This window comes from Dipodomys merriami, unplaced genomic scaffold (genome assembly GCF_024711535.1).
Source record: "Dipodomys merriami isolate MVZ:Mamm:240054 unplaced genomic scaffold, mDipMer1.0.p SCAF_106, whole genome shotgun sequence".
Classification (NCBI taxonomy): Eukaryota; Metazoa; Chordata; class Mammalia; order Rodentia; family Heteromyidae; genus Dipodomys; species Dipodomys merriami.
Window position 1 is genome coordinate 406,573 of NW_027202338.1, and position 22,603 is coordinate 429,175.

General features: G+C 52.1%; 1 protein-coding gene and 1 pseudogene across 1 annotated transcript; one reads left to right on the top strand and one right to left on the bottom strand.

Moving 5' to 3' along the window:
* Nucleotides 1-3,856: 3,856 nt before the first annotated feature.
* LOC138812568 (delta(3,5)-Delta(2,4)-dienoyl-CoA isomerase, mitochondrial-like) lies at nt 3,857-10,503 on the top strand (annotated as a pseudogene).
* A 3,654-nt stretch (nt 10,504-14,157) lies between these two features.
* LOC138811584 (galectin-7-like) lies at nt 14,158-16,852 on the bottom strand. Its single transcript, XM_069999329.1, has 4 exons — nt 16,814-16,852; nt 16,112-16,200; nt 15,285-15,486; nt 14,158-14,273 (listed from the first exon to the last, which is right to left on the bottom strand). The coding sequence occupies exons 1-4, from the start codon at nt 16,820-16,822 to the stop codon at nt 14,160-14,162; spliced, it is 414 nt and encodes a 137-aa protein (XP_069855430.1). The 5' UTR covers nt 16,823-16,852; the 3' UTR covers nt 14,158-14,159.
* Between the last annotated feature and the right edge of the window lie 5,751 nt (nt 16,853-22,603).

Below are 22,603 nucleotides of genomic sequence, written 5' to 3' on the forward strand. Positions count from 1 at the left end.
TGTTCTGTCGGGCTGTCATAGATGTCCTGAGCTCACCTTTCATAAAAGTTTCCTTTAAGGTGAACCTAACAACACCCTTGGGAGGCCTGGTTTCCTAGAGCTGGCCAAGAGGGGAGGGGGAGGGGGAGAAAGGATAGACACAGGATCTTTTATAATGTAGACACTGGGAAGGGTGGGGAAAAAATCTCAAATATTCCCCGTGACACAGCATGGTACCAATTTCACCAATACAAGCGCACATTTCTTCTTTCTTTCTTATTTATTTTTTTGCCAGTCCTGGGGCCTGAACTCAGGGCCTGGGCACTGTCCCTGAGCCTCTCTGTGCTCAAGGCTAGCACTCTACCACTTGAGCCACAGTGCCACTTCTGCCTTTTTCTGTTTATGTGGTACTGAGGAATGGAACCCAGGGCTTCATGCATGCTAGGCAAGCACTCTTATCACTAAGCCACATTCCCAGCTCCCCACTGCATTTGTCAGTTGTGGAGCATGAACTCAGGGCACGGGCACTGTTCCTGAGCTCTTTTGCTCAAGGCTAACACTCTACCACCTGAGCCACAACCTGATTAATTGGAGCTAGGAGTCTCACAAACTTTCCTACTTGAGGTGGCTTCTAAGATCCTCAGATCTCAGCCTCTTGAACAGCTAGGATTACAGGCATGAACCACCAGCTTTGAAGTCAAGGCCTAGGTGCTGTCCCCTAGCCTTTTCAGTCAAGGCTGGCTCTCTCCTATTTAAGCCATAGCTCCACTTCCAGCTTTTTTGGTGATTAATTGGAGATAACCACCAAAAAGGGAGTGTGTATGGCTCAAGTGACAAGGTACCTACCTCACATGTGCAAGGGCCTGAGTTCAAACTCCTGTACTGAAGAAGAAAAAAAGAGCCAGGCAAAGCCGGGCGCTGGTGGCTCACGCCTGTAATCCTAGCTACTCAGGAGGCTGAGATCTGAGGATCGCAGTTCAAAGCCAGCCCGGGCAGGAGAGACCGTGAGACTCCTATCTCCAATAAACCACCAGAAAACCGGAAGTGTCACTGTGGCTCAAGTGGTAGAGCGCTCGCCTTGAGCTGAAGAGCTGAGGGACAGCGCCCAGGCCCAGAGTTCAAGCCCCATGACCGACAAAAAAAAAAAAAAAAAAGCCAGGCACTGGTGGCTCACACCTGTAATCCTAGCTACTCAGGAGGCTGAGATGTGGGGATCCCAGTTCAAAGCCAGCCCAGCAGGAAAGTCCATGAGACTCTTATCTCCAATAGATCACCAGGAAACCTGAAGTGGCCTTGAGCCACTGGACAGTGCCCAGGCCCAGAGTTCAAGCCCCACAACCGACAAACAACAAGGTCTTGCTGGCCTGCAGTCCCATCACCTGGTCTGACCACCCAAGTCCAAGCCCTACTAGATATATGGGAGAAGTTGATGACACACAGCGCAGTCTCCGGAAATTAGTGACTCATTAACCTAGTTTTCCAAAATTGACCATCCCATGTCCACATACCCCAATAAAACTTGAGGTCTTGGGGTGTGTAGCTCAGCACTGCCACCTGAACATGCCTGACCTCCCATCTGGAGGGGTTACATTAGCTTTGCTGTCGCTTTGCTTTGCATCAATAAACCTGCTCCTGATTAAGCCACTTCTGTTTGTCTTTAAATTCCTTCTCCTAACTGGGTGTCTCCCCTCTGCAATCCTAGCTACTCAGGAGGCTGAGGTCTTGAGGATCACAATTCAAAACTAATCCTGGGCAGGAAAGTCTGTGAGATTCTCATCTCCAATTAACTACCAAAAAACAGGAAGTATGGTATCAGCCTTGAGTGATAATGCCCAGGGACAGAGCCCAGAAAACTAAGTGGTGGTAAGAGCTAGGCCAAGTGTGTGAGACACCTGTAATTGCTCAGGAGATAGGCAGAAGGATGTTTGTAGCTCAGGATTTCGAGGCCCCATTAAAAAAAAAAAAAAGAAAAAGAAAAAAAAGAAAGCCAGGGCTGGGAAGGTGGCTCAGTGGTAGAGCACTTGCCTTGCATGCCTGAGGCCCTGGGTTCGATTCCTCAGCACCACATAAGCAAAAAGAAAAAAGCCAGAAGTGGCGCTATGACTCAAGTGGTAGAGTGCTAGCCTTGAGCTGAAGAGCTGAGGGACAGTGCCCAGGCCCAGAGTTTGGGCCCCAGGAATGGACCAAAAAAAAAAAAAAAAAAAAAAGCCAGATGCTATGGCTTATACCTTTAATCCTAGCTATCAGGAGGCTGGATCTGAGAATCATGGCTCAAAGGTAGCTCAGGCAAGAAAGTCCAGGAGACTCTTTATCTTGTATTAATCACAGAAAAAGCTGTAAGTGGTGCTGTAGGTTAAGTGATAGAGTGCTAGCCTTGAGAAAAAGAGTTTAGGGGCAGTACCCAGATCCAGAGTTCAAGGCTGAGGACTGAGGGGCAGCATCCAAGTTCAAGCCCCACAATGGATGAAACAAATAAACAAAGAAAACTGAGATTTTAAGAGATACTCCAAAATGGCCTTATTTCTTCAAAGTAATGCTCCCCCTCTTTTTTTTTTTTTGTCAGTTGTGAGGCTTTAACTCAGGGACTGGGCAGTGTCCCTGAGCTCTTTTTCTCAAGGCTACCACTCTACCACTTTGAGCCACAGTGACACTTCCAGTTTTCTGGTGGTTAATTGGAATTACAAATCTCACTGATTCCCCCCCTCCCCCCCCCCCCCCCGGGCTGGCTTTGAGCCAAGATCCTCAGATCTCAGCTTCCTGAGTAGTTAGGATTACAGTCATGCACCACCTGTGCCCAGACTTGGTACCATGTTCTTCTGCTTCTTGCCATATTCTGTGGGCTGCTGTAACTCTGCCACCCAAAACCCAGTATCATTGTCTGGGTGTGCTGTAATTTACTCAACCTGGGACTAAAGGCAATTTCCAGCTCTTCTCTCCTACTGCAAACAACTACTGCAATTTGTACACTAATTCCTTAATGAATACCTAAGCCAACTTTTCTGCTGCTAACTGTCCCGCTACCCAAGCCAATTGTCATGGGAGTTACTCAGTAAAGAACGTCAGGCAGAACCTGGAGGAGCCTGCAGAAGAACAAGTCCCTGGGACTTAAACAAGCCACACTTGGGAGGAGCAGCTGTGTGCTTGAAATCCCACTTGGAGAATTTGCTCTGAAGATGTTAGGCAATGTCTACTAGTCAAATGACATTATTTGACAGCTAGGCCACCATACACCTGGGAGAGTACTGAATCCAGGTTAGTTTTAAACAAGCAGCTATACACAGTGATTATGAGCAGCAGTCACCTGCAGTCTATCAGACTCCCTTGCAGCTTGGGTTTCCTTCTGGGCATCGATGGAGTCCAGGGTCTACATCCGGGTACTACGATATCTTTACATCAGCCATGTAAAGAACAGAGGCCTAGCCCAAGCTGCGGCCTTCTTGGGGTCGGTTTCTCGACTTGGGGTGCTGTGGGGAGTTGGCACAGTCCTGAGGCTGGCGACCAGCACCTCCTCGCAGCACAGCTCGTCCCTGCTCTTCTTAGTTGAACTTGCGCGAGGATAAACTCACTTAGCAGCAACTGCGCTGTGGCCCTCGTGTCCTTGCTCAAACAGCGCAGTGCTGAACTTTATGCGGAATTGGCCCCCTGGCGGTGAGACACGGGCCCAGGCCAGGTGCCCAGTGGGGCAAAGGGTTCCTTCCCGAGCTCCCTTCCAAGCACGCCAGAGAACTCCCAACGCCACTTCCGGCTGCCCTTAGTTAAGATGGCGGGCGCAGGGGCGTCACTGAGGCTTGGGCTGCGGCTTCTATGCCCTTGCCCAACATGGCGGATTTCGTCCCGCCCCTCGGCTTCCGCCCCTCAGCTTAGTTTGTTGACAGTCCTGACGACCGCAGCGATGGCGGTTTCTCGCGCAGTCCGCGACCTGTGGCTGAGGCGTAAGTCACCCCCTGTCCTCTGGGGGGTCCACCGAGGAGAGGCCTATGCGGAGGCAGCAAAAGGGCCCGTGCGCTGCCTAACGCAGGGGTCTGCGGAGGCTCCCAACTCGAGAGAACTCCCCAACTCCAGAAGCCTGGGTCTTTGCAATCTGGGGTCCCTGACAGCTCGTCGCCCCCGGGCCTGGCTCAGCCCACCGCCCACGGTCTCAAGTAGTCTCAGACTCAGCCCACTGCCAAGTGCACCGCAGTCCTCAAACCCGAGTCCCCCCCGGCCCTGGGCTCTGCGGACTTCGTGTTCTCCAGGCCAGGCTCCCCGAGACACGTGCATCCCCATTCTGGCGTCTCCAGGGCTCCTCTTCCCCTCTGTCCCCAGGACCGGCAGCGCCCACGCAGCTGGGCTTCCACCTCAGCCCTCGCCCCTTGAGCTCCTCCGCACACCAGGCCTCCAAGGCAGCCCCCTCGGAAGCCTCGGACCACAGCTACGAGTCCCTGCAGGTGACCTCGGCTGGGACACACGTCCTCCACGTGCAGCTGAACAGGCCTGACAAGAGGAATGCCATGAACAAGGCCTTCTGGAGGTGCGGGCTGCACATCCTGGAGGCCTTCCTGCAGGTGGAGGCGGGGCTGGGGCACCAGGCCTGGCTGGCCTTGGAGGACAGACAGATGGACTTGAGTGAGGGTGGGGCAGCCCCACTGCTGTGCTTACTGGCTCTTCCCTCCTTGCTCCTCCACAGGGAGATGGTGGAATGCTTCAACAAGATAGCCAGGGACTCCAACTGCAGGGCTGTGGTGGTCTCGGGTGCAGGAAAAATGTTCACTTCAGGTACCTTCTCCTCCCCAGGCGCTCCTGGTCCTGGTGGTATGGCAGTGCTTCTAATTGAGGATTTTAGGCAGCTCTAACTTATGATTTGAACCTCTTGCTCTTTTGTCACGAGGCCTCATTTCAAGCATCCAATCAAGGGCTGTGGTGTGGCTCTGACAGCACTGGCCTCGCATACTAGTAGACCTGGGTCATCCCCAGCATCCCCTCCCTAGAGGGCCAATCGAGAAATGAGTGCAGAACACACTATCTGAGCCCTTGAACCAGACAGTTGAACCAGACTTTGGCCTCTCAGAGTCCAGAGCAGGGTCAGCCAAGTGTGTTACCATAGCAGGGCCTTGCCCACGTAGTCAGCAGGCACATGCTAGTCTCTGGGTGTCTGTGGCCCTTTGCTCTGCTCTCCAGAGGGTGTCATCGGCCATCAAAGTCCCTCAGTGTTCTGACTTCAGATACTGTAGGTTTTTTTCTCATATATCCATTTGCAGCCAGCACAGTGGCTGACACCTGTAATACCAGCCACTCCAGAGGCACAGATGGAGAGGATTGTCGATTGAGGCCAACCTTATCAAAAAGTTATGGAGCTGGGCGCTGGTGGCTCACGCCTGTAATCCTAGCTACTCAGGAGGCTGAGATCTGAGGATCACGGTTCAAAGCCAGCCCGGGCAGGAGAGACCGTGAGAGTCCTATCTCCAATAAACCACCAGAAAACCAGAAGTGGTGCTGTAGCTCAAGTGGTAGAGCGCTCGCCTTGAGCTGAAGAGCTGAGGGACAGCGCCCAGGCCCAGAGTTCAAGCCCCATGACCGACAAAAAAAAAAAAAAAAAAAAAAGTTATGGAGACATCTCCCACCCCCACCCCTATGTCAACTGATAGCAGGACATGGTGGCTCACACCTGTCATCCAGCTACTCAGAAGGTATAAAAAGGATTGAGGCAACAATCATTAAACAAACAGAAGGGAGGCCCTAGCTAGGCCAGGGCCTCTCAGTGGCAGACAACAGACACAAGAAGCAATCCCAAACCAGGAGTCACTGGCTCATGCCTATAATCCTAGCTACTCAGAAGGCTGAGATCTGAAGATCATGGTTGGAAGCCAGCTTGGGCAGGAAAGTCTGTGAGACTCTTGTCTGCAATAAGCTACCAAAAAAGACAGAAGTGGAGCTGTGGCTCAAAGTGGTAGAATGTTAGCCTTAAGTGAAAAAGCTCAGGGACAGTGGCTAGGCCCTGAGTTCAAGCCCTGCAATTTGGAAAAGAAAGCAATCCCTATGAAAATGCCTCCAGGGCTGGGAAGGTGGCTCAGTGGTAGAGCGCTTGCCTTGCATGCCTGAGGCCCTGGGTTCGATTCCTCAGCACCACATAAGCAAAAAGAAAAAAACCGGAAGTGGCGCTGTGGCTCAAGTGGTAGAGTGCTAGCCTTGAGCTGAAGGGCTCAGGGACAGCGCCCAGGCCCAGAGTTCAGGCCCCACGACCGGACCCAAAAAAAAAAAAAAAAAGAAAATGCCTCCATTTCTATGTGACCACCATTTTTAGCACCCAACAATTATGGCCCTTAAGATCTGTATTCTGTAACATGAGCCCGAGGACCATAGAGAAGACAGGCAGCTTCTCCCAGTGACCCTATGAAGAGATGAAATTACAGATAAAAGAAAGACATGAAATTGGGCACTGTAGCACACAACTGTAATCCCAATTATTCAGGAGGAAGAGGCAGGCAAATCCTCCTTTTCCCTCCCTGACCCTGGCCTTCATCTCCATTATGCTCACTCTATTCTAGCCCTGCAGGCCATCTTGAAGACCCATACCCAGGTCAGGGGCATTCCAACCCAACCACTGGGCCTTTGCACTGGCTGTTCCCATCATCTGTTCACCACAGTCTAGATATATTCATGTCCCTTCCCTTCGTCTCCTTCAGGTCTCTCACTGAGGTCATTAGACAAGGCAACAGCCTCCCTGCTGACTCCCAACACAGATATATGTCATGCTTTTCATATAGTTGAGATGGAGTCTCAAGGAGATGTATTGTAGGCTAGCCTCCAACTCCTGATCCTCCCACCTCCACCAAGTGCTGGGATTACAGGCCTGTGTCACATTGCTCCAGTCTAATTTTACAAGAGTGTGTGTGTGTGTGTGTGTGTGTGTGTGTGTGTGTGTGTGTGTGTGTGTGTGTGTCTGGTCCTGGGCTTAAACTCAAGATCTAATCTGGTTTATCTTTCTTGCCTATGGCAGCATGGAGCCTGGACCTCTTTGACCATCAGATAGCCATAGTTGCAGGCTGGAACTCAGGGTCTTGCCCACCACTGAACCACACTTTAGCTGGGACAGTCATGAACAGAAGTCCAGGACTCGAATCTGAGCATTCAGGAGCCAGAGGTGGAGGGTCAGGAGTTCCAGGCCAGCCAGGGCTACCTAGCGAACTCTGTTTCCAAAACAAAACAAAGACTGCATACCAGTGACTCACAGGCTGAGATCTGAGAATCATACTTCAGAGCCAGCCTGACACTAAAGTCGGTGAGACTCTTATCTCCAATGAACTACCAGAAAACCAGAAGTAAAGCTATGGCTCAAAGTGATAGTGCTAGCCTTGAGCAAAAGAGCTTAGGGACAGTGCCCAGGCCCTGAGTATAAGCCCTATAAAACAAAGCATGAAAGAAAAACAGGAAAGCTGGGCACCAGTAGCTCACTCCTGTAATCCTAGCTACTTGGGAGGCTGACAGCTGAGGATCATGGTTCAAAGATAGCCTGGGCAGGAAAGCCTGAGAGAGACGCTTCTCTCCAATAAACTACTCAGAAAAAGGTGGAAGTGGCCCTGTGACTCAAGTGGTAAAGCACTAGCCTTGAGCAAAAAACGGCCAGGGACAATGCCTAGGCCCAGAGTTCAAGCCCCAGGACTGGCAAAAAAGAAAAGAAAACCAGAGGAAGAAAAGTCAGAAGAAGGAAGATGGAGGTGCAAGTTCACGCCATCCTGAACCCCAATCTCAGGAGACAACTTGCTGTGGCTAGTGACCATGGGACCATTTTGGATCTGAGTCCTGGCTAGGTTCTAGAGTACTGGAAGACTATGTGAGTGCCAGGAATCGACCTCATGGACATGGCTTCAGAACCGCTGCAGCCCGAGGGAGACGACGTGGCCCGCATCAGCTGGTACCTCCGTGACCTCATCACCCAGTACCAGAAGACCTTCAGCGTCATTGAGAAGGTGACTCTGAGCACAGCAGGGCAGCAGCTCCTCTGCCCACTGCCCTCAGCCCTGACCCCAGCCCTGCCTTCCCTTCCAGTGCCCCAAACCTGTGATCGCTGCCATCCACGGCGGGTGCATTGGTGGAGGTGAGTGTGCCTCCCCCTCTCCCCTGGGCAGGGGTGGGGCTGAGGCCGCCCCTCCCTCAGCCAGGGCCTCCACTCTCAGCTCTCTGCTGCTGAGCCTGGGGCCCTGCATGCGGCCATGACTGGGGAGCAGGGCCAGACTCTTTCCCTCTGCATTGTCCCTGGCCTCTTCCTTCCAGGTGTGGACCTCATCACTGCCTGTGACATCCGCTACTGTGCCCAGGATGCTTTCTTCCAGGTCAAGGTGAGTCTCCCTGAGCTCCTGCCTTCCGGGACCCCCACAGTGCTGACTAGAGAGTGGCACACCTGTCAGAGCAGGGACCATGTGTGTGGAGGGAGCAAGCCCTGAGGGCTTCACGGCAGAGGAGTCAGAGTGGCCCTTCCAAAGTGAGGCTCAGGAGACCGGCAGGGTAGCACACAGCTGTCATCCCGGCACTTGGGAGGTGGAGGCAGAAAGACTGGAGTTCTAGGTTAATCTGGGCCACATGGCAGGACCTTGCCTCTCCAAACCAAGAGCTGGGGATTTGGCTTGGTAGACTGCTTATCTGGCACATGGAGGATCTTGTTCCTGGCTCTAGTACCATGGAGAACATCTCCTGGCAGGCATCTAGGGAAGTGAGGAGTGATTGGGGGGAGGTGGCACAGACAGTATGACTGTCAAGCCACACTGGAGACCCAGAGACACAGGATGAAGCCAGGTGCAGCTGGGATCTGGAGGGAGAGAGGGAGAGGAGGGGAGGGAAAGAGAAGGGGTGCCTCCTGAGAGGTGAGGTCGCCATGAAGAACCCACTGTAAAGAACCAGGAAGTTGCTGGGTGCTCATGCCTGTCATCATAGATACTCAGGAGGTTCAAATACAAGGATCAAGGTTCAAAACCAGCCTGAGCAGGAAAGTCCATAAGTCTCTTATCTACAATTAACCACCAGAAAACCAGGAGTGGTGCTGTGACTTGAAGTGGTAGAGTGCTAGCCTTGAGCAAAAAGAGCTCAAGGATAGCACCCAGGCCCGGAGTTCAAGCCTCAGAACTAACAAAAATAAGAACCAGTAGGTCTCCTAGGGAGGAACTGTCTAGGGTTAGCATTGTAGGGGAGTAGGAGGTGTTTGGGGGTGAGGGTACAGAACTGGTGGGAAGTGGGGAACAGCTCTGGAGAATGGCACCAAGTCTTGGCCTTGAGTATTGGAAAGCAAATGATGACAGTCCCACTGCACACTAGGAGGTGGACATAGGCCTGGCCCCTGACTTGGGGACGCTGCAACCACTGCCCAAAGTCATTGGGAATCAGAGGTGAGAGAGGGGCGGAGGTGAGGACTGTGGGGTCTCTCCCACCCCAGACCACAGGGAGCCCTGATGCGCCCTCCCTCCATTCCCACAGCCTGGTCAACGAGCTGGCCTTCACTGCCCGAAAGATGATGGCGGACGAGGCGCTGAGCAGTGGACTGGTCAGGTAGTGGGGGCTGAGGACGGGGACAGGGCCACAGATGGGGGCGGAGGGCAACCAGGGGTTCGCGGGGACCTTCTGTCCCCTCTCCAGGTCACGGGCGTTGTCTTCTTGGGAGTGGCTGTGGCTGGCAGCTGGTGGTGAGGGTCAGCACCTGGAAGATAGGTCCTCTCCTGGGCTCTGCCAGCTTCCTATTCCTTTTATCCCCTCCTGAAGCCGCGTGTTCGTGGACAAGGAGGCCATGCTGGACGCAGCCTTCACGCTGGCGGCTGAGGTGTCGAGCAAGAGCCCAGTGGCCGTTCAGAGCACCAAGGTCAATCTGCTCTACTCGCGGTGGACATGGCGCTGGACTATGTGGTGAGCTTCAGCCTTGGCCACTCACCACGCTTCCTGCAGGATCTCTGCCAATCACTGCTCACGCTGCATGGCCTCCACCAATCACCACACTCCCAGTCCCGGCACGACCTCCACCAATCACCTCACACCCTTCTACTCATGCATCCAATAGGGACTTGGGGGTGGGGGGGCCTGCACCTCGCCCTCGGATTGGTGCCCACTAGCATCGCCCCGCCCCCTCCTCAGGCCTCCTGGAACATGAGCATGCTGCAGACCCAGGACATCGTGAAGTCGGTGCAGGCGGCCATGGAGAAGAAGGACCAAACTCTGAGCGCCAAGCCCGGCCTGCTCCGGGATCCGCCTGCCCACCTCTCTGCTGACCTCTTCCTCTGTAGTAGGAAGATTCAAGACAGACCTCCAGTGCCTTCTCAGTGCTCTCAAGCCTTATAACTTTATGGCTATCATTTCTTCCCACCCAGGTTTTTTTTCTCTTTTCTGAGAACAATTAAAAAACAAAAAATGTTCTGGAGAGAACTTGGCCCATTATTGGAGGGGAGGGAGACCCCGAGTCCCGGGGGACTCCCAGAAGGCAGCTGTGAAGTTGGGGATAAGGTTCGTTTGCTCTTCTGAAACAAGTTGTCATTTTGTAGCCTAGGCTGCCCTGAGTCATTTGATCCTCCTGTCTTAAGTCACCCTTGTAGTCAAGGGGAAAGATCTGAACGGTCAAAGATGATCACACAGGGTCAACAGGAAAGGTGGGAGAGATAGATCAGAGGTTACATGAACATTCTGAAACTTGATTGTCACATGGTCCTTCTGGCTATATTCAGAGTCACCTATAGATGTTATTTTTATCTTCACTTTTTTTTTTTTTTTTTTTTTGGTCAGTTGTGGGGCTTGAACTCTGGGCCTGGGCACTGTCCCTCATCTCTTCAGCTCAGGGCTAGTGCTCTGCCGCTGAGCCACAACATCACTTCTGGTTTTCTGGTGGTTTATTGGAGATAAGAGTCTCACTGACTTTCCTGTCCAGGCTGGCTTTGAACCTCGATCCTCAGATCTTAGCCTTCTGAGTAGCTAGGATTACAGGTGTGAGGCACTGGCACCCAGCTTATCTTTACTTTTTGTTATGCTGAAGAGCAAATGCAGGATTTCAAACATACTTCCAGAAACAGTTTAATACAAATTTTGGTGTTTAGACTGAGATTTTAACTAAGGGCCTGATGGTATGAACTAACAATCCAGTCCAGGTTTTTTTGGTCATTGATTAAAGATGGAATCTATTGAACTATTGAACTTTTCTCAAACCTCTATCCTCCTCCTCTAAGCTTCCTGTAGTAGCTACTCTGTGTGTGTGTGTGTGTGTAATATATATTATAAAATCTACTATATATATTTGCATTTCCCTACTGAATTGCTAAGTCACTCACATGCTTCTTTATCACTCATAAATACCTGTGTATTTTCTGCTGTGGGAGCACTCCACACCCACATAGTATATGGGGGGAAGATGGGAAGTTTCCATGCCACATGGCATGAGGCCCCACCTATATTCCCAGATATATACACTGTGACAGATGATTTCCTAGGAATATCTTCTTTTTTCTATCAATCATGGGGCTTGAACTCAGGGTCTGGGTCTGTTCCTGAGCTCTTTTGCTCAAGGCTAGCACTCTATCACTATGAGATACAGCTCCACTTCTGGTTTTCTGGTGGTTGTGGAGTCAAGAGTCTCAAGGACTTTCCCACCTGGGCTGGCTTTGAACTTTGATCCACAGATCTTAGCCTTCTGAGTAGCTAGGATTGCAGGTGTGAGTTGCCAACACCTGACTTCTAAGAATGTCTTTACAAACACCCTGGCAACCCACTCCTGTAATGCTAACTACTCAGAAGGCTCAAATCTGAGGATTGAGGTTCGAAGTCAGCCAGGGCAGTAAAGTCCCTGAGACTATTATCTCCAATAAATCAGAAAAAGGGGAAGAAAGTGAAGTTGTGGCTCAATTGGTAGAGTGCTAGCCTTGGACAAAACAAGCTCAGGGACAATGCCCAGACCAGAGTTCAAGCCCCAGGATGGGCAAAAGAAAACAACAGGGCTGGGGATGTGCCTTAGTGGTAGATTGCTTGCCTAACATGCATGAAGCCCTGGGTTTGATTCTCAGAACCACATACACAGAAAAAGCTGTAAGTGGCGCTAGAGCTCAAGAGCACAGAGAGGCAAAGTGCTGAGGCCCTGATTTCAAGCCCCAGGAGTGGCAAAAACAAAAACCTGGACAGCTACAAGGCCAGTAACTCAAGTCTGTAATTCTAGCTACTCAGGAGGCTGAGATCTGAGGACTGCAGTTCAAAATCAGTGGAGTAGGAAAGTCAGTGAAATCTTATCTTCAATTAATCACCATAAAAGACTGTAATGGAGTTGTGGCTCAAAGTAGTAGAGTGCTAGCTAGCCTTGAGCACAAATACTCAGGGATAATTCTCAGCCCCGAGTTCATGCATTAGAACTGGCACAAAAATAAACACCTAGAAAGTTACTGTAAGTACTTGACACTCCAAAACACCAGCTCCTTCACCAGGGCTTGCAGACTTTCTCAGAGCTCCATGAAATAGGTGTCCCATCCTAACCACCACTTCTACTAAGGGAAGGGACAAGCAGGGGGGGCACAAGGGCCCAAAACTAACAAATCAGAAAAGGCAGGAGTTGCTGGGCACCAGTGACTCACATCTGCAATCCTAGCTACTGGGGAGGCTGAGATCTGAGGATCAAGGTTCAAAGCCAGCCTGGGCAGGAAAGTCTGTGAGATTCTTTTTTTTTTTTTTTTGGTCAGTCTTGGATCTGAACAATGGGCCTGGGCGCTGTCCCTCAGCTCTTCAACTTAAGGCTAGCGCTCTTCCACTTGAGTCACACCACCACTTCCATTTTTTTTTTTTTTTTTTTTTTTGTCGGTCGTGGGGCTTGAACTCTGGGCCCGGGCGTTGTCCCTTAGCTCTTCAGCTCAAGGCGAGCGCTCTACCACTTGAGCTACAGCGCCACTTCCGGTTTTCTGGTGGTTTTATTGGAGATAGGAGTCTCACGGTCTCTCCTGCCCGGGCTGGCTTTGAACCGTAATCCTCAGATCTCAGCCTCCTGAGTAGCTAGGATTACAGGCGTGAGCCACCAGCGCCCGGCCACTTCCATTTTTTTTCTGCTTATGTGGTGCTTAGGAATCGAACCCAGGGCCTCATGCATGCAAGGCAAGCACTCTACCACTGAGCCACCTTCCCAGCCCCTGTGAGATTCTTATCTCCACTTAACCAATGGGAAATGGCGCTGTGGCTCAAGTGGTAGAGCCTTAAGCTGAAGAGCTAAGGGACAGCACCCAGGCCCAGAGTTCAAGCCCCACAACCAACCAAAAAATGAAAAAAAGAAAAGGTAAGAGTCCAGTCATGGCTCACCTAGTCACCAAGGATGTTTTTCTTGGCCATGATGGTCAAGGTGGATACATGGACAATGGTCGCCAGGGTGGGCAGCATCCTGTGGTTTGGAGCCTGGGCAGAAACCAGGCTCACCCCTTCATGGGGGTGGGGAGTGGGGGACTCCAGGAAGACTCTCCAAATGCAACCTGACCCTATGGTAGCACAGGAGCAGAATCTCCACCCCCCATGGTGATGCCCAAGGCCACTGCCCTTAGTCACCCCAGGCAGTGGGGCTGTGCTGCAGAGCGCAGTCATCCCTGTGAAGGGTTGGGGGGGAGTGCTGGGTGTTCCTAAGAATCCAGGGGACAGCTGTCCTGTTGCACAATGTACACCCTGTTGATGGCATCTTTCAAAGCTACCGTCTGCCCTGGGGCTGTGCATGCAAAGACCTGTCTGCACGGCGGGGCGTGCAGTTCCAGGAGATGACGCCCATCCCAAGTCAACTCACCCAATCCACCCCTTCTTGGGGCTAGGGAGAAAGAAAAAAAAAAGGGGGGGGGAGCTGAAGTAGGTGGGAGGGGCAGAGAGCTTTGAGATGTTTATTTTCGCTCCCAGCTCAAGTTTGAGGTGTCCAGTGATCAGGATCACACGGACTCAGTTTCCCTTGTTCAAATACACATATTAGTCGCCATTGACCTAGACACTCCCGCCCCACTCCCACCGGATGACAATCCCTGGGATCTGAGGACCAGACCTGCCCATCAAGGGACACAAGTTTGAATCGGCAGCAGCCCCTGAGTGGCTGTCCTCAGCTCCCTGGTCCTCAGGTGCCCTCCTTCCATACAAAGGCCATGCGGACGCAGTCAGACACCACGGCTACACTTTATTGGGCTCCCCGCCCCCCTCCCTGAGCCCCCCCTCCCTGAACCCCCGCCCGCGGCTCGGGCTCAGAAGATCCTCACGGAATCCAGCAGCACATCGCCGCTCACTTCCAGTGCGCGCACGCGCGTTAGCGGCATCCGGTGGCGGAAGTTATGGTAGGGGGTGTCCCCTACCACGGCCTGCGGGGCAAAAGTCACAGTCAGAGACCCCCCCCTCCGGGGACTACAGTAGGTCCAGCCCGAGCCCACCCAAGGGGGTGCAGCCTGGGGAGCTGCGTGTCTGGCTGCGCCCCGGGGCTCCCCGCTGCAGAAATGGGGCATAGGCCCATTTCTGGGGTCAAATGACTTGAGAGTGGGACAGAACCTGAGCAGAAGTGTTTGGGTGGGTGAGGGGGGTTGCTGATTCTTGGGGCGCTGGATCCTGAGTTGGAACGGCGGGGCGGAAGGAAAGGGGGAGAAAAGTTTCTTAGAAAGTGTTAGAAATGGTTGCTAGATTGGGGAGTCCGTGGTCATTATTGAAGCACTAATTTAAAGTGGTGATTGTGGCTGGGCGCTGGTGGCTCACGCCTGTCACCTCAGTGTACTGAGGAGGCTGAGGTGCGAGGAACAGGGTTCGAAGCCAGCCTGGGCAGGAAAGTCCATGAGATTGTGATCTCCAATGAACCAGCAAAGAGCCGGGACTGGAGTGATAGAGCTTCAGGGACAGCGCCCAGGCCCTGAGTTCAAAGCCAAGTACTAGCACACAAATGAATAAAGTGGGGACGGTCTCAGCCACCCTGGCCCACCAGGATGAGGTCCTGGGCTCTCATTGCCACTCTACCCCGTCCTCACCCCTCCTGATCTTGGGCACTAAGGACAGAGAGGAATACGGGCGGGAGGGTCTGGCCCACCCGGCCAGGGCACCCCACCCCGGATCCTGCCCCGCCCTGCTGCCCCTCTAGTGCGGTGGAGGTGCGCACAGGCAGGGGGATGGTCCACGGACGCCGGGGCCGGCGGACCTAACCATTGCACCGCGTGCTCCACCCTGCTCACAGCATCAAACCACGCCCACAGCACCCTGCCACGCCCACAGCTCTAACTCAACACCCAGCGCCCCGCCCCGCGACCGATGCCCCGCCCATCGCCACGCCCACCGCGCCACGCCCAGCATTCAGCGTCCCGCCCTGCAGGGACCCAGGGCCCCAGCCACACCTTGAAGCCGTCCTCGGCGGCGATGAGCAGCACCTCGAAGGGCTGGCCCCGCTGGAAGGGGACGCCTGCGCCGCGCTCCTCCGTGCCCCATTTGCCCTGCTCCATGCTGTTGAAGACCACCTCCGACGTGTCCAGCCGCGGGTTGAAATGCAGGGCCGCGTCGGCGCCCTGGTCCTCGCTGCACAGCAGGTTCACGTGGAACCTGAGGAGGGAGAGAGGATCGAGACTCGATCATCACCACTGGGAGGACTCAGGCCAAGCACCCAAGGACCCAAGACTCTCTGTTCAGAGCCTGGGGACTTGGCAACTCACAGGGCCCAGCGTGAGGGAGTCGGGTAGGGTGGACAAGGGCAGGGAATCACAGATTGGAGGCCCTAACGATGATGGGAACTCTGAGCACAAATCTACCCAGAACAGCCTGCGTGTTTGTGGCCATGGTATAAGTTCCCCAGGCCTCACAGGGCCTCAGAGCACCAGGGGCAGTACAAGGGAACCCCAAATCCCCACAAGCCCCCCACGAAGAAAATATACACTAACTGGCAGGTCCTGGAGCTCCAGGCCCACCTAGGGCCATACAAAGGTGGCCCTCGAACCCCAGATTATTTAGGGAGACCCCAGAACTCCATACAGGATGTCATGAGGAAATTAGTGAACATATCTGATTTCATAGCAGTTTTCATAAAGGTTCCAAAACTCTGACGTGCAGAGAAGGTTCCAGGCCTTCCATCTCTGGGCTGTCATGGAGGATCTCCTAAACCTGAAGATCACCCTCTCACCCAGTACTTTTGCCCTGGTTACTTGGGGGCCCAGAGGGAGAGTTTTCTTACCTGCTGGCCTTGTCAGGAACAATGCCTCGAATCCTCATCACAGTGCCTGTACGGAGGCCATCAGGCAGGGAGGTCTTGTGGGGGACCGTCTGCAAGATTCAGGGTAGAGGAAGTATGTGAACAGGGGAAACACAGGGAGAGCTGGCAGGTAGGTGAGCCTCTCTAAAAGGAGCTCCAATCCAGCGCCGGGGGCTCACACCTGTAATCCTAGCTACTCAGGAGGCTGAGTTCTGAGGAATGTGAGTCAAAGCCTGCCAGGCAGGCAACTCTGTGAGACTCTTATCTCCAATAAACCACTCAGAAAATAGGAAGTGGCGCTGTGGCTCCAGTGGTAGAGCGCTCACTTTGAACTGAAGAGCGCAGGGACAGCGCCCATGCCCAGAGTTCAAGCCCCACAACCAACCAAATAAACCAGAAGGTAGAGACAAGTGATCCCAGAACAAGAGAGACCCAGACAGGCGCCAAGAATGGAGACAGAAAGACAAGAGAAACTGGCAGTAAAAATGTGAGGTGAGATGCAGCAGAGGAGAGAGATGGAGAACTTGGCGAAGTCTGGGTGACACTAAGTCCACCCTTGGGCAATTCCCCGCAGGCCCAGGCCCCCACTTTCTCCCTGGAGCAGGACTTCCCAGCCAGGCCCAGCCCCCACACCTGCACAGGCCATGGGGGCTGAGCTTGACCGTGGGCTCCTAAAGCACTCACCGAGCTCATGGCTGGCACAGTGGGAAGGCAGCAGTGTGGCAGTGCACCCCACAGGGACCTTAAATAGAGGCAAGATGGGGCTGGCCTTGGTGACTCACCCCTGCCTTCCACCCACCGCCCACAGCTGGCACAGACCCTGGCCCTGGGGCACAACTGGCAAGGCTGGGCCTGGCCCTCCTCCCCCTCCTCCTTCTGCCCTCCTCCCATGCTCCCTGGGGTCCCAGACACATTGTCCCTCACCCAGGCCAGGGCCCCACAGAAGGCCTCCCATGGGTCCCCAGCCAGCCTGGCACATGAAACTCCTGGCTCCCAGACACCCATCCACTGGTCCTGACAGGTCCCGCTGGGCTCAGCCTCCTGCCCAGGGCTGAGGACAGCGCTGACAGCCCCGCTCACCACTGCCCTCTGCTCACAGACACAGGAAGCATAGTCCACAAACTGCCTCCCATGGACACCATGGCTGGGCCAGGGCTGGATCCCAGGCCCCAGCTGTGCCAGGACGGTGGGAGGCGAGGGCTCAGTGACCCCGGGGTTGATGGGGACTCAGGGGCTGCTGCCCTTCCCCAGGTCCTGGCTGGTTGGCTCCAGGCATGCATGCTCTAGCAGACATGGTAGGGAGCAGCAGGAGGGGCACACACAGGCCTGGGGCGGGGCGGGAAGCAGTTGGTCCTAGGTGCAACCTGCACAGCTGTGCTGCCCTGCTTCCTGCCCCCTCAGCTCCACATGCCTGTCCTCACTCTGCTGTCCTCCCTCCCTCCCTGCCCCAGTCCCATGACCACCCCCACCATCCTGCCAGCTGCTCCCTTGTTCCTGCTCAGTGATGACGACGTACAAAGGGACATGGGTTAGCATATCCTAGACACCCAGACTAGGAACGGGACACAGGGAACTCTGCCCAGCCTCCATCTCCTCTTCTCTGCCTCCCAGACTCCACAAGAAGAACCAAGGAGAGGGGAAATCAGGGAGAAAGATGAAAGAAGTTTCTGGAAGCAGGCACAGGAAAGGGGGCAAGTTGAGCAATTCCCCACCCCCACCAAAGACACACACACACACACACACACACACACACACACACACACACACACACACAGGAGATTTCCCATCCCTACCCCCTCTCCTGTGCTCCTGCCCCACCCAGCAGGTGGCAAAGAGCCTGGGGCAGCTGCAGGCTGGGAGTGGAAAGTTGGGGTGGAGTCAGGAGACTTAGAGCAGGATCCATCTCTCTTCTCCCTAATTCTAGGCCTCCGAGCCCATCCCCTCCTTCCCCACCTTGCTCCCAGGTCTCCCAAGGGGAGGTTCAACTCAGAGGAGAAGAGCTCTAAACAGGAGCCTGGACCACTGTGTTGCTTTGTGGGTTGTAAGACCCCCCCCCCTGTTTTGGCAAGTTGAAAACTGGGGTTCAGAGAGGGTAGTCTCTGAGCCAAGGTCACACAGCAAGCAGGAAAGACACCAGAGCCTGAGAGTGATCTGGAGGTAATCTACTTAGGGCATCCCAAAACTAAATAGAAAAACTTTTCTCTTCCAATAGCAACAGTTGGGCTGGGCTATGGTCAGGAATAGTGGATCTCATTTCTCTATCACTTCCCCCCTGGGAAGTCAGATTCTCCTAGCTTGTTTGTTTGTTTTGATGTGAATCCTGTCTCTGTGTTGTTTCCCATGACTTCTCTCTCATTTCTTCACCCAGTCTGGATATAAGTTCATGCAGTTTCCCTGCACGTCTGAACTTGCCTGTCTTTGATGAGTGACCCCAAGTTTGTTATCAGTTCATAAATCTCATTTCTTGGAACTGAGATTCCCTGAATAAATCTCCTTGATTGATTCTCCTTGGTCACTATGGTAAATCTTGGATTTTTTGGGGGGGGGGCCGGCGAGATAAGAGTTTCATGGACTTTCCTGCCCAGGCTGGCTCTGAACCATGATCCTCAGATCTCAGCCTCCTCAGTAGCTAGGATTATAGATGTGAGACACCAGTTCCTGGCCAAAAAAAAAAAAAAAATATATATATATATATAATATATTATATAATATAAATATATAAAAATATATTATATATATAAAAATATATAAATATAAAATATTTATATATAAATATATATATATATATATTTTTTGGAGGGGTCCGGTCATGGGGCCTGAACCCTGGGCCTGGGCGCTGTCCCTCAGCTCTTCAGCTCAAGGCTAGCGCTCTACCACTTGAGCCACAGCGCCACTTACGGCTTTTTTTTTCTTTTTGCTTATGTGGTACTGGGAATCGAACCCAGGGCCTCAGGCATGCAAAGCAAGAGCTCTTACCACTGAGCCACCTTCCCAGCCCAGATATATATTTTTATTTTTTTTAAATTTTTATTATTTTATTTTATTTGTGAACATACTGTACAGAGGGGTTACAATTACATGGGCAGGATAATGCATACATTTCTTACCAAGCATTGCAACCTCCTCCTTTGTTTATCCTTCACATCCCTTCCCAGCCTCCCCCCTCCCCCCCCAGTCCCAATCCTTCTCCCCCCCCCTGCACAGACATTGTAAAGCTCGTTGTGGACATGACAACTTGTACTTCTCATTGTTGCAACAGGTCCACCTGTATCCTTAAATGACTTGTTTTTCCCCATCTCCTCCACAAGTTATACTGACATCAAATATAGGGAAAGCAGGGGTTATACTGTGGGGGAGGGACATACAAAGCAACAAAGAAATAATCTTATAAATGCGTTAGAAACCCATGTATGAAAGAAAAAAACATTAAAATACATATCTAAGGGTTCATTTTCCTAACATCACATTATCTGACCTTTTCCGCTTGACTCATACATATACTAGATATTGCAAATAAGGGAAACCATGGGACCTATGTTTCTTTGGGCCTGGCTTACTTCGCTTAATATAATTTTTTCCAAGTCTTTCCATTTCCTAACAAATGGGGCAATGTCATTCTTTCTGATGGAGGCATAGAATTCCATTGTGTATATATACCACATTTTCTTGATCCATTCATCTACTGAGGGGCATCTGGGTTGGTTCCAGATCTTAGCTATGGTGAATAATGCTGTAATAAACATAGTTGTGCTGGTAGCTTTAGTGTGGTCTTGTTTGTAAAAATTTGGGTAAATGCCCAAAAGTGGGATTGCTGGGTCATAGGGGAGTTCAGATATATATATTTTAAATCATCAGGTTTTCTCCAACTTTATTAGCCATTTCAAATGTTACAATTCTGTTTTATAGGAATATAGTAAGCCTGTGGCTCACACATGTAATGCTAGCTACTCAGGAGACTGAGATCTTGAGGATCTATTTCAAAGCCAGAGCAAGCAGGAAAGTCTGCCAGATTTTTTTTTTTTTGGGGGGGGGTCCGGTCGTGGGGCCTGAACTCTGGGCCTGGGCACTGTCCCTCAGCTCTTCAGCTCAAGGCTAGCACGCTACCACTTGAGCCACAGCGCCACTTCCGGCCTTTTTTTTCTGCTTATGTGGTGCTGAGGAATTGAACCCAGAGCCTCATGCATGCAAGGCAAGCGCTCTACCACTGAGCTACCTTCCCAGCCCCTCTGCCAGATTTTTTTTTTAATCTCCAATAAAAAGTATAGGGGGAAAAGACTGGAAATGGAATTGTGGCTCAAGTGGTAGAGTGCTAGTCTTGAGCACAAAAGGTCCAGAACAGTGTCCAGAGACTAGACCACTAAACCACCTTCCCAGCCCAGTCCATGAGATTCTAATCTCCAATGAACTGCCAAAAAGCCAAAAGTGGGCTAGGAAGGTGGCTTAATGGTAGGGTACTCATCAAGCATACATGAAGCCCTGGGTTCAATTCCTTAGTACCACATAAACAGAAAGAGCCAGAAGTGGCACTGTGGCTCAAGTGGTAGAGTGCTAGCCTTGAGCAGAAGAAGCTCAGGGACAGTGCCCAGGCCCTGAGATCAAGCCCCAGGACTGGCAGGAAAAACCAAAAGCTAAAAGTGGAGCTGTGACTCAAGTGGTAGAGTGCCAGCCTTGAGCAAAAAAACTAAGTACTAGTGCCCAGGCCCTGAATTCAAGCTCCAGGACTAGTATTCTCTCTCTCTCTCTCTCTCTCTCTCTCTCTCTCTCTCTCTCTCTCTCATTCTGATCTAAGCCCACGAGTTAAACTTCAAGCAGAGCAAAAGCTTGGCCTTCCCACCTGCAGTGTCCCTGGAAGAAGAAGAACAGGACTGATGAATAACATCTTCCTGACAAGAGCCCACAACCAGCCCCCAGGAGCAGCAGAGGCTTGCAGAACAGAACACCCCTAATATGGATATGGGCCTATGCTGATGAGGCTGCACCCTGGAGGCCAGGAAGTTATCTCCTGGAAATCAGATTGCTACCCACCCTCCAGTGATGGACACCCAGAAGTGATGCCATGATAACGGCCAAGACTCCCAGAACCGGAACCCAGATAATCATCTGCAAGACACCGCTCAATTATACAGATCATGTTGATCTTTTGTTTGTTTGTTTGTTTGTTTGTTTGGTGTGCCTGTACTAAAGCTTGAGTTCAGGGCCTGGGCAATGTCTCTGAGCTTTTGTGCTTAAGGCTGCTGCTTTACCACTTGAGCCACACCTCTACTTCCAGTGTTTTGTTGTTTGGTTGGGGATAAGAGTCCCATTGACTTTGCTGACTGGACTGGCTTTGAACTGCAATACTCAGATCTCGGCTAAGCAGCTAGAATTACAGGCCTGAGCCATCAATGCCCACCTGGCATCTTCCTTCCTTCCTTCCTTCCTTCCTTCCTTCCTTCCTTCCTTCCTTCCTTCCTTCCTTCCTTCCTTCCTTCTTTCCTTCTTTCTTTCCTTCTTCCTTCCTTTTTGTGCCAGTCCTGGGCCTTGAACTCAGAGCCTAGGCACTGTCCCTAAGCATTTTTGCTCAAGGCTAGCATTCTATCACTTGAGCCACAGCAACACTTCTGGCTTTTTTTAAAAAGGTCCTATTTTATTTTTTGTTTATGGAGTACCAAGGAATCCAACCCAGGGCCTCATGCACCCCAGGCAAGCACTCTGCCACTAAGCTACATTCCCAGCCCACTTTTGGCTTTTTAGTGATTAATTGAAGGTAAGACTCTCATGGACTTTTCCTGCCCAGGCTAGATTCAAACCATGATCCTCAGATTTCAGCTTCCTGAGTAACTAGGTTAGAGACACAAGGCACCAATGCCCAGCTTGCATCTTCCTTCCCTTCCCTTCCCTTCCCTTCCCTCCCTCCCTCCCTCCCTCCTTCCCTCCCTTCCTTCCTTCCTTCCTTCCTTCCTTCCTTTCTTCCTTCCTTCCTTCCTTCTTCCCTCCCTCCTTCCCTCCTTCTCTCTCTCTCTCTCCCTCCTTCTCTCTCTCTCTCTATCCTTTTCTTTCTTGTCCTAGGGCTTGACCTCAGGGCCTGGGCATTGTAATCTGAGCTTCTTTAATTCAAATTTAGCACTCATCACTTGAGCCACAGTTCTACTTCCTGCCTCTTGGTGGTTAATTGGAGATAAGAGTCCCATAGACTTTCCTGCCTGGGCTGGCTTTGAACCACAATCCTCAGACCTCAGCTTCCTGAGTAATTAGGATTATAGGCCTGAGCTACTCTGTTCCCAGTTTACATCTTTTTGCTCTGAGCCATTATCTCCTGCATCTCCCCTGGGATTCCTGGAACCACAGGGCTGATGGAAATGACATCTTCTGATAAGGGTCCAACATGGCAGGCAGTGGCCAGGCTTGTTTTCTGATGACGAGGCCATCTGCCTGGCCACACCTTTGACCAGAACTGCTTAACAATGCATACTTCTCAAACCCTGCACCAATTCT